At 46.1% G+C, this 13683-nt stretch overlaps 1 protein-coding gene across 3 annotated transcripts in view; it reads left to right on the top strand.

The window, feature by feature from the left end:
* Positions 1–13683, top strand: part of INPP5D (inositol polyphosphate-5-phosphatase D) — a 52895-nt gene that overhangs the window by 25496 nt on the left and 13716 nt on the right. For all 3 annotated transcript variants that reach the window (XM_084528691.1, XM_084528690.1, XM_084528689.1), the window contains exons 4-13: positions 2192–2363; positions 3609–3749; positions 8478–8565; positions 9146–9226; positions 9434–9505; positions 9785–9908; positions 10913–11019; positions 11549–11651; positions 12474–12670; positions 13488–13605. In XM_084528691.1, coding sequence (XP_084384817.1) covers positions 2192–2363; positions 3609–3749; positions 8478–8565; positions 9146–9226; positions 9434–9505; positions 9785–9908; positions 10913–11019; positions 11549–11651; positions 12474–12670; positions 13488–13605 — 1203 coding nt within the window. The remainder of the gene's footprint in view (positions 1–2191; positions 2364–3608; positions 3750–8477; positions 8566–9145; positions 9227–9433; positions 9506–9784; positions 9909–10912; positions 11020–11548; positions 11652–12473; positions 12671–13487; positions 13606–13683) is intronic.

Here is a 13683-nt window from a genome sequence, read left to right as displayed (position 1 = left end):
ACTGGAGATAGTAGTGCTGGAAGGAGGATTAGAGGGTGTTGTGCAACAAAACGGGTGCAGGGCACAGAGAGACCTGAGCTATCAAGACCTTGAAGCAGTGCATCCTCATGGCCCCAGAGAGGTACTGCATCTGGAGCAACACCAGCTCCCTGAGGGAACACGCTGAGGCTCTCTGCAGAGTATATTGTCCTGGGTGCAGAGCTGACTAATCTGTTGTCCTTCATCTGGACTCAGTCTGGGTTATGTTCAGCCGTCTCTCATGTCTCTGCACTGCTCTCCCTGCACTGCAGCTGTAGGACTACTGTCCCAGCAGCAGAGGTGCTCCCCTAGAGACTTCCATCACGTCTCTCTGCACTGCATCTGCCTGCAGTTGCTGTGGGTCTTGGACCCTCTGAAACTCAGCCCCCCCTTTTCTGCTCTGATCTAGAGGAAGTCTCTAACCGTCATAGCCAGAGGGCACACATCCCACAGTGGCAGACAGTCTAGCTCTTTGTATAGAGGCAGATGTATGTTGAAGAGGTGTGACTGGCATCATCCCAAATGTTATATGTGAAATGTCACTGTGGGTTCCTGACACTCACTGGTCTAGGTTCGTTCCTTGGATTTTTTTTTCCTAGATCATCCCTTGGATCTGTCACTGTTCTCCTAAATCCCAGCGGAAGGTCGTGCCCACAGAGGCATCCTTCCTGGCCTTTCTGATGTCTGTCCGGAAATGATGTGCATTACAATAAAAATTGTTTGAAGGACTTACTCCCCATGACAGACAGGCATCTGCACTAAAGCAGATTGATATGCCTGCATATGTCTGTGCAATCCAATGGATCTCTAATAGGAGCTGAAAGATTTTGCTTTGCAATTATCATGAAGAAACAGAACAAAATTTTGCAAAGCTGCTCAGGAAAGATGTTCCTGTTTTTTTGGCCAGCTGCATTAAATCTCCTGCTCTCAGGGCGGGGGAGGGAACTACAGCAAAAATAATACACAGAGAGGCAAGCAGCAGGGAGTGAAGTTCTAGCCAAGACTAAGAGCCTTTAGATGGAGAGATATTAGCACGTGGGTGGGGCCATTTATATACAGAATTTAATTTTGTTATGCTTTTGGTGCCATCATCCTGGAACCATGTAGGGCCTATAGATGCCTGCTTAAGAGCACAGAACCGCAGAGGTGCCTCTGTCTGCAGATGAGCACCCAGATACCCCACAGATGCACCGCTCAGCCATGCTGTTGCTCAGGGTTGTGGTAGCTCTGTGAGTCACAGCTTCTGCCCAAGAGCAAAGGATCAGTTCTTTGATGGTGTGGTGTTTTTAATAATGAAAATTTGACCATTAGGAATAACTAAACAAACAAACAAACAAACAAAAAACTCACAACTCTTGGTCAACGTATGGTCTGAATTTCTGGGTGGTGTATGGTGCCAGGAGTTGGACTCGATGATCCTTATGGGTCCCTTCCAACTCAGGATATTCTGTGATTCTAACTCAACCAGCTCCATAGGACAGGCGTAACAAAGTGCTGGAGCAGTAGGTATGAAAAGAAAGGCAACAAGGTTTGGGATAAATGGAGAGGTCCACTCTTCTCCCAGAGGGAGAAGGGAAGGATAATATGCTGAGCAGCAAGATGTCAGGGGTCTAAGGGAGCAGGAAAACACTTTGCATTTCCAACTGGATGGCTCCAGGACAAGGCAGGGTATTCAGTCCCTCTGTATTGCATTACATTTTCTCCATCCATGTCTGCTTACTTCAGCTGTCCACTTCTTTCCATTAGCAGCTTCTGCTGCTCCTCCTAACATGTCCCTCCATCCATTCTGCCCCTGCAGCACACCTCCATAATTGTAATGATATGGATGAGGTACAGCTCTACTTTCTAAGCATTATGTTCATAGTAACTAATTAGCCTTCATAGCTGCTCCCCAGATGGAACAATCAGGGTGGCTTGGGTAAGGCCGTACTGCAAGGCAGAGCACGAGCACACATGAGGTCCAAGCCTGGTGGCTCAGCCCGTTGGTCTCACATCGCTGAGGGTATGACTGGGCCAGTATTGAGCCCTGAGCTTCCCAGCTGTGGAACCGCAGAAGGGATGGTTTCTGCAGTGACTGCTGCTGTGGTGCAAACTCTGCCCTGCCTGGGGGTGAGGGGGATGTGGTCACATTGCTGTGCTGGGATGACTGTGCCTGTCCCTTCCTCCTCGTTAGACATGGTACCCACGCCTCCTATCCTGCCCCCACGCAACATCCTCATGGCATTGCCAAGCAGCGAGACGAAGGACACGTCTTCTCTCCCTGAAAACTCCAGGGTGGCAGATGTCAACAAACTGTCCCTTTCTGAGACACTACTCCAGCGACTGCAGTACCAGGACACGAGCAGGTGAGGTTGGCAAGTCACAAGCAGCAGAATTAGCCTTCAGTCCAGCTCTGCACTGTCTGGAGTCTCAAATAGGTCCCCAGCTGTCCCAAAGATTCAGCCAAACTACTTTTCATTTACACTAATGAATAGAGAACAGACTGAGATCTATGGTGTGCTGGCTACACCTTATGGTCAAGCTGTCATCTCGAAAAGATACTTTTTTGAAGTATTAAAATCAACGATAGACTTTCTCCACCGAGTTATAGTTTTTGTATGTACTCTGGTGATATCTGAGAGAATGTAGTATGCTAGCACTGCACCTAAACTACAGATTGAATCAGGAGCCATCAGCAAGTCCTCAAAAAGAATAAACTGGGGTGCATCTCCAGGTGCTCAAAGTGATTTATTGCAGCTACAGATCTGACTCATGTTGTCCCACATGCTAGCTTTGTCAAATCTGGGCATCCACTGAAGCCTTAGAGGAAGTTTTGTGACATTTAATGGTCAGATCTGCAAAACTAAATAATAATAATAATAATCAGAAGGCACGCTTGTGGGCAGGGCAGTGGGAGGCTGGGTGAGCAAACAGTGGTAGTGCATGGCAGCACAGGTCCTGTTGTGGTGAGCCAGTAGCAGCTGGCTCACTGGGAGAAACCCAGTTTTGGTTGGCTGCCTGCACCACTTCATCTGCTGTCAGCCAGCTGGGACTTTCTACATTTGTCAGAGCACAGGACAGCACATACAGCCTGCTTGGGTCATCCCTTCTTGTCATGCTGGAGTCCAGGCACCACAGAGGCAGTGCTTCCCATACAGCTCTGCAGTCTCTGCAGCCCTCAAGACTGTTTTGGAATAAAGCCTTCTAAGTGGGATATGATGAGATGAGAAGGGGTCTTCATCTCCCCAGAATCCCCAAATTGTCAACTATTAGCTACCTCTCAGCAGTTTCACCTTCCAGGGCTGGTGATCTTCCTGTGGCTCTGGCAGCGCTAGGCATCACAAGACCTCCCCTGGCATGAGCGCTCAGCAGCCAGGAAGGAGAGAATTTAGGGTGGTGAAGGGGAGAGAGGAGAAGGTATCAGCAGTGTGGGGAGGGATCCATAGTGCAATTCTGAGAATTGCATATTTACACTGAAATCCAAGGCACACTGCCCCCATCTGTCTGTGCTGCCAGTGGATGTTTCAGAAAAAATAAATTAAAAAAATGATAAAGCTGCCTAATATTTGGGAGCAGAGAGCTGTTTTTTGACTTGTTTGTTTCTCTCCCAGTGTTTCTGATGAGCATCTTAAGCTCATCCAGGATTACCTGCGAGTTCACATCATCAGTGACTTTGAGATGGTGCAGACTGGCTCAAGCAATCTTCCCCAGCTGAAGAAACTGCTTACGCTTCTTTGCAAAGGACTCTTCAGGTAATTACAGGCTGATTTTCAGAGATAATAGTATAATGCGGTGATGCTGTAGCCTAATGTAAGTGCTATGTGCATGCATTCAGAACCTGCATTGCTGGCATAGTAAACCTGCTTACCCTCAAAAACATTGTATTTGGATCTCATGACCTGTGATTCTGGCCCAAAGATGTGAAATCTAAGTAAAAAACACAGCTCTGACAGTGAAGTTTACCTGTAGGTGGTTTCAGTCAGTGGCATTTTTAGTGGAGGGCTTTTTTTCTTTGTTTAGAAAGAAAAGCAAAAAATGTACTATAACCGATTAACTGAATAATTTGGTAATGCATAAATGACACCCACGGAATTGTCAAGCACACGTTGTTTATGGGAAAAAAGCACATATTGGTGTATAGTTATGTTTTAAACACTGATTTTCTTTCTCACTAAAGCATTGTGAACCTGGAGCGATTCCACTGATGTCAGTAAATTCCGGCTCAAAAGAAAGGAGAAATAAGCCTAAGACTCTGCAAATCTTACCTTTCCCATTTGTAGCCCTTCCAGGCACCAAATAGGAAAACCCCAACATGGAGCTAAAACCTTGCAGAGCTACCTGTATTTTCTCTGATGGAAAGATGTGATTTCCCCTCTTTGCTGCTTTTGTAAGCAAATGAGGAGGTTAGTACACGCTGGCACAAAGATGTTAAAGAAAGCACTTTATGTCAGAGGACTGACATGTTTTTATGTGTGGCTTGCAATATCCTTCTCTCCAAAGTATTTAGAAGTGAGGCTGGTAGTGCTGCTGCCATGGTCCTAGATCTCACCACTACTAGAGCTCACCAAGGCAGAAGAGCTAAAATGAGGGTAGGACACTGGTGATCTGCTTAGCATTAACCCATGCACAGAAGGCAGAGAGTCAGTGACATTCTTAGCTGCCTGGGACCACAATTACTCCCCTGAAGATGTGGGTGGGTGCAGTGCACATTTTACGAGGCGAAGGGCGAGGCGTATGCAGCCCTTCTACTTCTGCCAGAAGCCAGCCACCCACAGATGAGCCCCAGCAGGACTGAGAATGGGGTGTACAAAGAGCTGCCCTTCTTCTGCACCCTGCGTGAGAGTTTTTGCTTCTCTACGCCCACATGGGGGAGACCCAGGTGGCCAGCTAAGAATAAATCTGATCAATGGAAACTAAAATCTAATGAAATCACAAGCGAAAGTTTTGTGCTACTAAAATATTTCCAGTACTGCTGTTCTGATGATGGCTGGCTTTTTCCATTTCCAACTTATTTTCCTTCACCTTCTCTGGGTTTCATAACCCTTGGAAATGTGCATGGGATGGCAAGAAAGAAAGAGATGCAACAGGTTCACAGTCCTCTACAGTGCCAGGACAACTTTTACCTTTCCAGATTTTCTGTAGGATTTTTTGTGACTGGACTTTGCAAAGCGTCATCCTCGAACAGATCTGGGTCAGTTCTTCTGCAGTTCTTCCTGCTGAGCACAGGGGCACAGCACCCCCAGACACAGCAAGGGACAAGCAGCCTGCCCTCCGCCCCTTCAGTGGCTGCATGTAGTTCTGAAAATGTTACATACTCGTGGAATTCTTCTCCTCCTCCCCAGTTCTTCCTTATTATCTGCCCCTTATTTCAGCCAGATGGAGCTGCCTTCCCATTTACTTTTTCATGAGTATCTAATAAATACAGGTTCTGTTTTCAGTCTCAGATCTGTCTGGGGGACCTCTCTGCTGCTGTTCCAGTTGTCCCATGAATCTGTACCATCCTGCCAAGCTGCTTGTTTAGCTCGAGTCAGCTAATTGTCGTGCTTCAACATTGTATTGTTTTGTGCAGAATCTATGAGATTGTCTGGGGCTTTATGTTCCTTCCCTCATCAGACTTCTGAACTCAAATTCAATCAGTGGCATTACCTAAATTTAGTTTTTATTTACCTCAGCTTTCTTCAGCTGTACAGGGATTCCAGCTGAAGGTACAGCTAATTCCTGTGTTGCTAGGCTGTCTCCTCTTTTACTTCAGTAATGTTCTATTTCATTATTTTCAATATATTTAGGGTTAGTTTAAAAAACAAACAAATAAATAAATAATGGCACAGTTTGAGACCTTTCACTGGAGTTTAGGCACCTTTGCATTTCCTGGCACTGCTGAGGATGAAGAGTGAGCAAGCAGACACAGTGCCTGAGCTGACCCTGAGCCACGCTGCTTTGCTGTGAAGCTGGTTTTTGCAATGCTGTGTTCTGGCTTCTTGCAGTCTCCCAGAGCCCAGCTGTGCCACCTTCTGGGTTACTCTCAGGCACCAGGATGCTGCCATCACTGTGAAAAGAGCATCCCGGTGCGCTCTGACTGACTCACCTCCAAGTTTTCTTAGCGGGATGTGGCCAAGCAGCGACTGCCGGCCTTAGCAAGGTAGTGGGGGTGCAGATTAGAACTGCTCAGGAGTTAGGAGAGGAACACAGCTTATGCTGCACATGGGGTTAGGAGAGGAACTGTACCAACTGCTTATGAACTCCATGTGCATTTCCCTGTTTGTGTATTATCCACGGGCAGGTGCAGGGCTCATTTCTGAGCTCGAGCACAAGTGGGCCACAGCAGACCAGAATTGCAAAGTGTTGTCTGTGATCTCTTCCTCTCACCCCCCTCACCACTGATCCCTGATTAATTCAGCAAGGGCCAGACCCTAGTATGCGTTAAAGGTACTGAAGGCTCGATTTAACTCTGCTAGAAGTTGCTCCCAGCTTCTAGGGCTAGCTGTGGGCAGGGAGTCAGGACAGCCATGGCACATCTTCTTATCAGAGCCCAGGGGACAGCAGAGCAACCCTCCTGGGAGAGGCTTTTCTCTTTTGGTGGCTCGTATACTGAAAAGGGAAGCAAAGCAGAAACTTGTAAAGCTGATGGGTACTTTTGTAAAGTATTCAGTGCTAATAAATTATCATACAAGGGTTTCCTTAGTCGGGAGAATCCTGCAGGGGCTGGAAAGCTGATTCATAGAGAGCTTAGCACCAGTGCAGCAAAGAGTGGGGAGAACCCATGTGAGTGGACTTTGTTCAGAGTGCCCTACCAGTGAAACTCTTCACTAGATAATTTCCACATGAAGCTTTTAAGGTAGTTTTCCAAGCACTTGTGATATGAGCATTTGTGCAATTGTATCTGGACACAGAATCACAGAATCACAGAATTTCGACACACAGGCTTCTGACACTTCAATAAAGATCGCTACATATATTTCCTTTATACTATCAAGAGAAGAAAACAAAAGTGCAATTCAAACCACTTTGTGGTTTTGTTGAGTTTGAACGCCTGCAGATGCTCTTCCCCCATCCTGACAGCCACACTACATATTGCACCGTAAAGTAAACAGAGGGCAGTTTTCCCATGAGAAATCTTCTCTGAACTGGTTCAAGCAGCTGCTGCTCTGTGTTTTCGAGAGATGGGCTATATGTCCTACACTTTTGGTCACAGTAAATATCCTGTTGTTCTTTCAACACCGAATTTAACCTGGTGCTCTTGCAACTGCCTGCTGCCTCAGGGGGCATGCCTTTGTGCCTGCAGAAATCAATGGGAGTCTTGGCTTTGGGGCCAGAGCAGTCTGCAGTGACATTGGCTCTAGTTGACCCAAAGCTGAATATTGGTGTTGCAGGACTAGGTTTAGTGGATCCAGCAGATTCCTAAATGTGCCTTGTACTTCTGTGTGCTCTGTGGCAAAGGCTTTCAGACTGAAATTTCAAACTTGAGTGCTTAGTTTAGGTAATTAATCATCCATGGTTCAGCACCTAGACAAATATCTAATCTTCAGACTGTTAGGCACACTTTCACTTTGGAGCACTTTCCCCAACAAACAGGGAGTAAAATCCGGTCCGTGCAGACTTAGGAAAGTGAGGGAAATCATTAATATTCCCTGTTGACTAGGCACAGTGCAAGCATCCTAGCACTGTTCCCCACCATCACCTTCCTTTTGACCTGCACTCCCTGTGTGCTCTTTCCGTGATAAGTCTTGTCATTATCGGACCGTGGCTTCTGTGCCAAATTCATATAACAGTGGTTTGACAAATGAGCATCCTGTGGAATATAATTGGGAAATGCTGAAGGAATCTCATTGTAACTCACAAAAGGTTCCCGTACAAGAGATTAAAGGCTGGGTCTTCCACCCGCTCACTGCACCCAGAGCCTCTCTTTGTCATGTGAGCTGAAAAATCTGAAAATGAGTTTCCTCTTCGCCAGTGTCCCCAGCATCCTGAGTCAGTGTCAGCAGCTGTGCAAGGACTCTGCTAAACCAAGCTCCTTCTGCTGCTGGGGCATTCACAGGCTCCAGACTTTGCTGGGTTTGAGGTTTCTGAGTGTGCCTTGATCTATCAGTTGCCACTGTTGTGTTGATGCTCATTTTATACAATGTCGTCTGGTTTGGCCCAGACTGGGGCATCTTTCCAGAGAGATGTAGGAAGTTACTATCTCCAAAGGGAAACCAGCAGAACAGCCCCTACCCAGCTGCTGCAGGGCCAGGCCGGGTGCCTGGCTCTGACCTGCCCTCACGGCTGTGTCACTGGGGCACTGAGAACCGCTCACGCCTCCTGTCCCCACAGCTCGGAGGGCAGCAAGCAGTAGGGGCTGAGGGCATGGCACGTGGCATGAGCAGGCCTGGTGTGAATGCAGGCCTGTGGTGGCTGCTGTGCAGCCGTGTCCAAAGAGCAAGTGCTGACCAACCCAGGGACTGACCCTCAGCCTTAGACCTCTGCCATGTCTCTGTTCCCAGTGAAGCCTCTCGGACTCTCCCTTCTCTGGAGTCCATCCAGAAGGTGTTTGAGCAGCAGCTGCACCCCGGGATCCATCAGCGCTCACAAGTAAGTTGGCCAGAAGGTGGGAAAAGGAGAACAAAGGAGTACGGGTGGTTGTCACCCAGGGAGGGAAGGGGTCTGGGTTCACGGCAGTGACTGGTGGGATTCAGGTGATAAGATACCGCTTCTGGTCTCTTCAGCCTCTTTCTGGTTTCAGTTAGAGGGCACACAGTGAGTTACGTTCCCACAGTTTCACTTATCCCATGGTCTCCTCTGCCTGCTTTCCCTTTCTGCCCAGAAGAAAGTGCAGCAAGCTGCCTGGAGGCTTCTGTCTTCCTATCCTCCCTCAGACTGTGGGCTGGGACCACACATTTGTCCTTCTGTAAACTCCACTTGCATGTCCAGCTGCCTCTAACTACACAGGGTTTGTAAATTTGCCCTTTCACCCTGCCACACTTGCAGATGTTCAGCCACAGCCTGTGCTGTTGTGCTACTTGTTGCAGATGAGGGTGGCAGAGGCACCAGTGCTGCTCACCCTATGTGTGAGGGGTTCCTGGGGTGAGACTGCTGCACTTCCATGCCATGCTCTGTGGGTTTGGTAATTACACATCTCTCTCTCTTTTTGTTTCTATGCTATGATTATCAGATGCTTGGTGAAGCTAGTCCAGTCAATATTGTATCGAAACTTAACCAGCTGATCTCGTTGCTGTCTTCCATTGAAGAAAAGGTAGTTACATATATATATATACACATATATAGCTATTTTATGTTACCTTCTTATCATCTTTTGCTTCTAGTTATGCTTCTCTTATGCCTCTTGTTCATCATCAGTGCAATCCTCTGCAACAGTAAGATTTCTTTGCTCTGACTGTATTGCTCTCAGTGTAGTGTAGAATCACCAAATGCAATTCAGTACACACAGAGTCTTTTACAGGTGAAAACATTGCTGATTGAAGGTCCTGATTCAACACACCGGCGCTCCCTTATACCCCCTGTCACTTTTGAGGTAAACATTCTTCTTTAACAATGCTAATCAGAATGTTGAAGGGCAGTAATGCAGATTTATGTCAGTATCTCGGTTTCTGGGATCTTTGCTGTGCTGCCACAGAGATAACACAGCTATTCCTGGATGTTGTTTAGCACCATTCAAATGCTTAAGAGATGTCTAGAGGGATTGGCATAACGACGCTATGTGTCTATGAATTCAGGCAAGTGTTTCATTTTGTAATACATGTGACTGAAGTGTAGAAGAATGCTTATGAAAAATCTCTTTGTTTTCTGGTAGGTGAAAGCTGATTCTCTAGGAATTTTCTCAAAAATACATCTCAAGGTTGATGTGGAAATGGGAAAACTAATTATCAAGAGAGCTAAGGATGGTCCAGAAGACAAATTCTATACCCACAAGAAAAGTAAGATACTTTAAGGTCACAAATGTTGGACTAGATTTTTGGTCCCATGGATGATGGGGGGCGGTCTCCATTTGACCCCACTCAGGGCAAATTTTCACAGACTGTTTTAAAGGGTAAACTATCTGGCCTCCTGGTCTAAACGAAGTGGAAGATTCCACTTAGAGCTAGTTGCAACAGACCCATTTTCTGCTGAAAAGCAATGTCACTGGAAAGAAACAGTCTGCATGAACATATTGACTTCTGTGATGATTTTTGATGGTAAGAAGCCAGATACTCAGTTTCAGTAGCATTGTTCAGTGAATTTCCCCCTGATTTTTGTTTTTGTATGTGAATCAATATCTTTACTGATGAGCAATACTAGTTTGGTCTGTAAAGACCCAATTTAAACAACTTCCCTGTCTCTCTGATGTTTCTGGACAGACAGCTCATGGAATATTGATTTTTTTCTTTCCCTAATCTTCCATGAACCCCACTGCCAAACACAGAAGGATTTGTTAAAGAGAAACTATGCCCTTGGGCTCTCTCCTCTGTAGAAAATCAGCCTGTTGCTGGCTGCGATTGATACTGTTAGCTTTCACATACAGTCTTCTCCAGCTGTTGTATGTAATTACTTTAGCTGCTAGGACCTGATAGGAGAAGAATCACCTTTACCATCAAATAGAGTTTTACCTCCTCTTTGACAGATGGGGAAAGAATATATGTGGGCTGGTTCAGGATACAGAGAGATTGCCTGCAGGAAGCTAAGTCTTCACATCAGACTGCAGGGCTTGGTATGGACAAGAACTCCAAGCAGGAGGGATTCTGGGGGTCCTCTTCCCTTCAGGGTCAAGATCAATTCCTATAGGGAACAGGATTAAGCAACATTAAAGTGTAGTTAGGCAGAACAAAGTAAGGCTCAGACATAAAGGACTGTGTAAATCCTGAGCCTGGGAACAGGGTTCTGTTAGTTTTGGTGGGATTCTAGTTTTGGTGATTGTAGCTCATGACACTCGGTCTCTGTTTAGTCTTGCAGCTCATCAAGTCCCAGAAGGTCCCTAACAAACTGGTCATCGTGCTGGAAACAGAAAAAGAAAAAACACAGCGGAAGGAATATGTTTTTTCTGATTCCAAGGTAAATACACAGCATTTCCTACTCGCCAGCCTGGATCAGGTATCTGCATGGGAGAGGTACAAAGGGCATTCCTTAGCAGAAAGAGAAACTGTTGAAAGATGGCAGTAGGCTTTGCAAAAATTAATTTTGTCCTTTGTTCTGAAAACATCCAAAAAATGAACAAAAGTACACTGTAAAGAGAGATACTGGAGGCAGCAAACATATGTAGGTGCTGTCACTGAGGCAGGAGAACAGAGAGTCAGAAAGCAGTGAGAGAGGAGTCTGAGGATAGCTCCAATAAGGCTCCTAAAGACAAAGAAGAAGGAAGCCTAGCCTTCCTTCTGAACAGCTCAGCACTTGTTAAAGTAATGCACAAGCTAAAGCGCCTAAGGAAATACCACAGGAAACACAGCCTCTTTGAAGGTTTCAGAATGGTAGAGAAGTCTGCCCTTCAAGTGTGCTGGGAGTTTCCTGGTTCAGCTAGTTTTTCAAGAGGTTGTGTTGCTGGAGTTAAGCATCTAATTAATTGTCTCTGCTCCTCCTTGTCTAGAAGAGAGAAGGGTTCTGTCAGCTTCTGCAGCAAATGAAGAATAAACACTCCGAGCAACCAGAGCCTGATATGATCACCATCTTCATTGGGACCTGGAATATGGGTATGGGCTCGCTACTGGCATGGTCATTCCTTCAGACTCTCGCAAAAAAGGCCTGTGCTCACCTGCAATGCCAAGTCCAGATACCATGTTTGTTTGTGGGCAGATACATACGTTAGAGATCCCAGTGGGACAGAAAGAAAGGAAGCTGATCTGTAAGATTGTTCTCGTGTGTGGTTTGACATCTTCCATGGTTCTAGTCAAAAGATCATAAAGCTGGCCTAGATGGGTACTGAAAGATTCCTCTGATGGTAGGAAATGATGGCTGGCATGAGGATGGTGCAGCAGTCTGCACTGTTACCTGTCTTGCAGAAGAGCCAAGAGCATGGCTGATAACAGCCTGTCAGACACTTCTGAACCTGACTAGGAACTGTTTGTGTCCAGTCTGGAAAGCAAGCTGAGTATCTGTGATATTTAGATAAGGCGGCAGGGTGTAGTTGAGAACAGTGGAATTTATTTTTCACATTATGGGAGAAAAGTCTGTTTCAATACTGTGAGCTTTGCTGTTTGAGCTCACAGGTAAGGTAAAGGCAGTGGCAGACCAGCAGAACAGCCGCCAACCTTAACACTCAGCTAGCCTTGGCCTTGGTAAGCTAATGAAACAAGGAAGATGGTAAAAGCAGAGTCAGTCCTTGTCAAAGAGTCAGGTGGAGTTAGCATTTTTGTCACCTTAAAATAGTCTGCCCTGGCTGATACCAAACCGATACGGGACAAAGCAAATATGAAGCTTATTATTTCTGTCCCTACGTGTGTATAAATGGGTTTTTGGTGTCCTGTGTTTGAACATACGCTGACTTATTGTGGTGTTTGATTTGTTAATAAAAGGTGCTGCACCTCCCCCAAAGAAGATCTCCTCCTGGTTTCTCTCCAAGGGGCAGGGGAAGACCCGTGATGACACTGCTGACTACATTCCTCATGACATCTATGTGATTGGCACACAGGAGGATCCCCAAGGAGAGAAGGAATGGCTGGAGACCCTGAGGCAATCCCTGCAGGAAATCACCAGCATCAGCTTCAAAGTGGTGAGGGGTTATTCCAAGCATTGTGCATAACTCAGGCATAGGAGGAGAGCACATGTTGTGCAAATAAAAGAGACAGAGGAATAAAAAGCATTTTGCCTACGCCTCCTCTCCTTCCCTCCCCTTATTTTCATCACATTTGGCTAAGGGAGAGCAAACTAATCTGTCTGCAGACCCCATGAAGTCCTCTCCTGGAGCTGGCTGAAGGGCATATTGCTATGGACAGTGCCCCCTCTGCCCTTCTGCCACAGCAAGGCCCCTGCCATGAAGTTCCCCAACTTGCCAGCTTGGGAGCAAGGGGCAGATGCTGAGCACCTGAGTCAAGTGGTGATGATGTTTTGACCTTCATAAAGAAGAAAATGAAAACTTTGAGCTGTAGCCTACATCTCACCCTAGGCTATTGCACTTCTAAACCAGGATGTAACTGCACATAGGTACAATCATAAGAGAAACTGAGCCTTGCTAAGACCAGGTATGGACATTTCTAAGTAATGTCAAGAAACAAATGTAAACATACCTTGAGGTATGTTTATTTTATTTAAAATTTATTTTTAAATAAAATTTATTAATGACTCTCATGATGATTGGAAAACTGTATTTTGTGCAAGCAAGGCAATCCAACAATTACCTAGAAAACAGCACTAGAAAATAGCAAGGTCCTTCCTCCCACCTTTGATTAAAATGACTGAGAGCAGATTCTGAGCACAGGAAGAAAAATTGTGTAGGAAGAGCACTAGAGAAGGAGTCAGAAAGACTGCAGCTACAGCACAGCTTGCAGATCTGTGAAGATTTACAACCTCTAACCTTCCCATTCCTGCAGATAGCCATCCACACCCTCTGGAACATCAGGATTGTTGTACTGGCCAAGCCAGAACACGAGAACCGGATCAGCCACATCTGCACAAACAATGTGAAGACGGGCATCGCAAACACGCTGGGTAAGGAACAGACCCCACCGAGTCCAAAGGACTGTTACCTATTCAATCTGTGCCGATACTGTTCTTGAAATGGAACAG

The sequence above is a fragment of the Aythya ferina genome (assembly GCF_964211825.1).
Source record: "Aythya ferina genome assembly, chromosome: 9".
In the NCBI taxonomy this organism is placed as follows: Eukaryota; Metazoa; Chordata; class Aves; order Anseriformes; family Anatidae; genus Aythya; species Aythya ferina.
The sequence above is the reverse complement of the archived record's forward strand: the minus strand, read 5'-3'. Positions and strand labels throughout refer to the sequence as shown.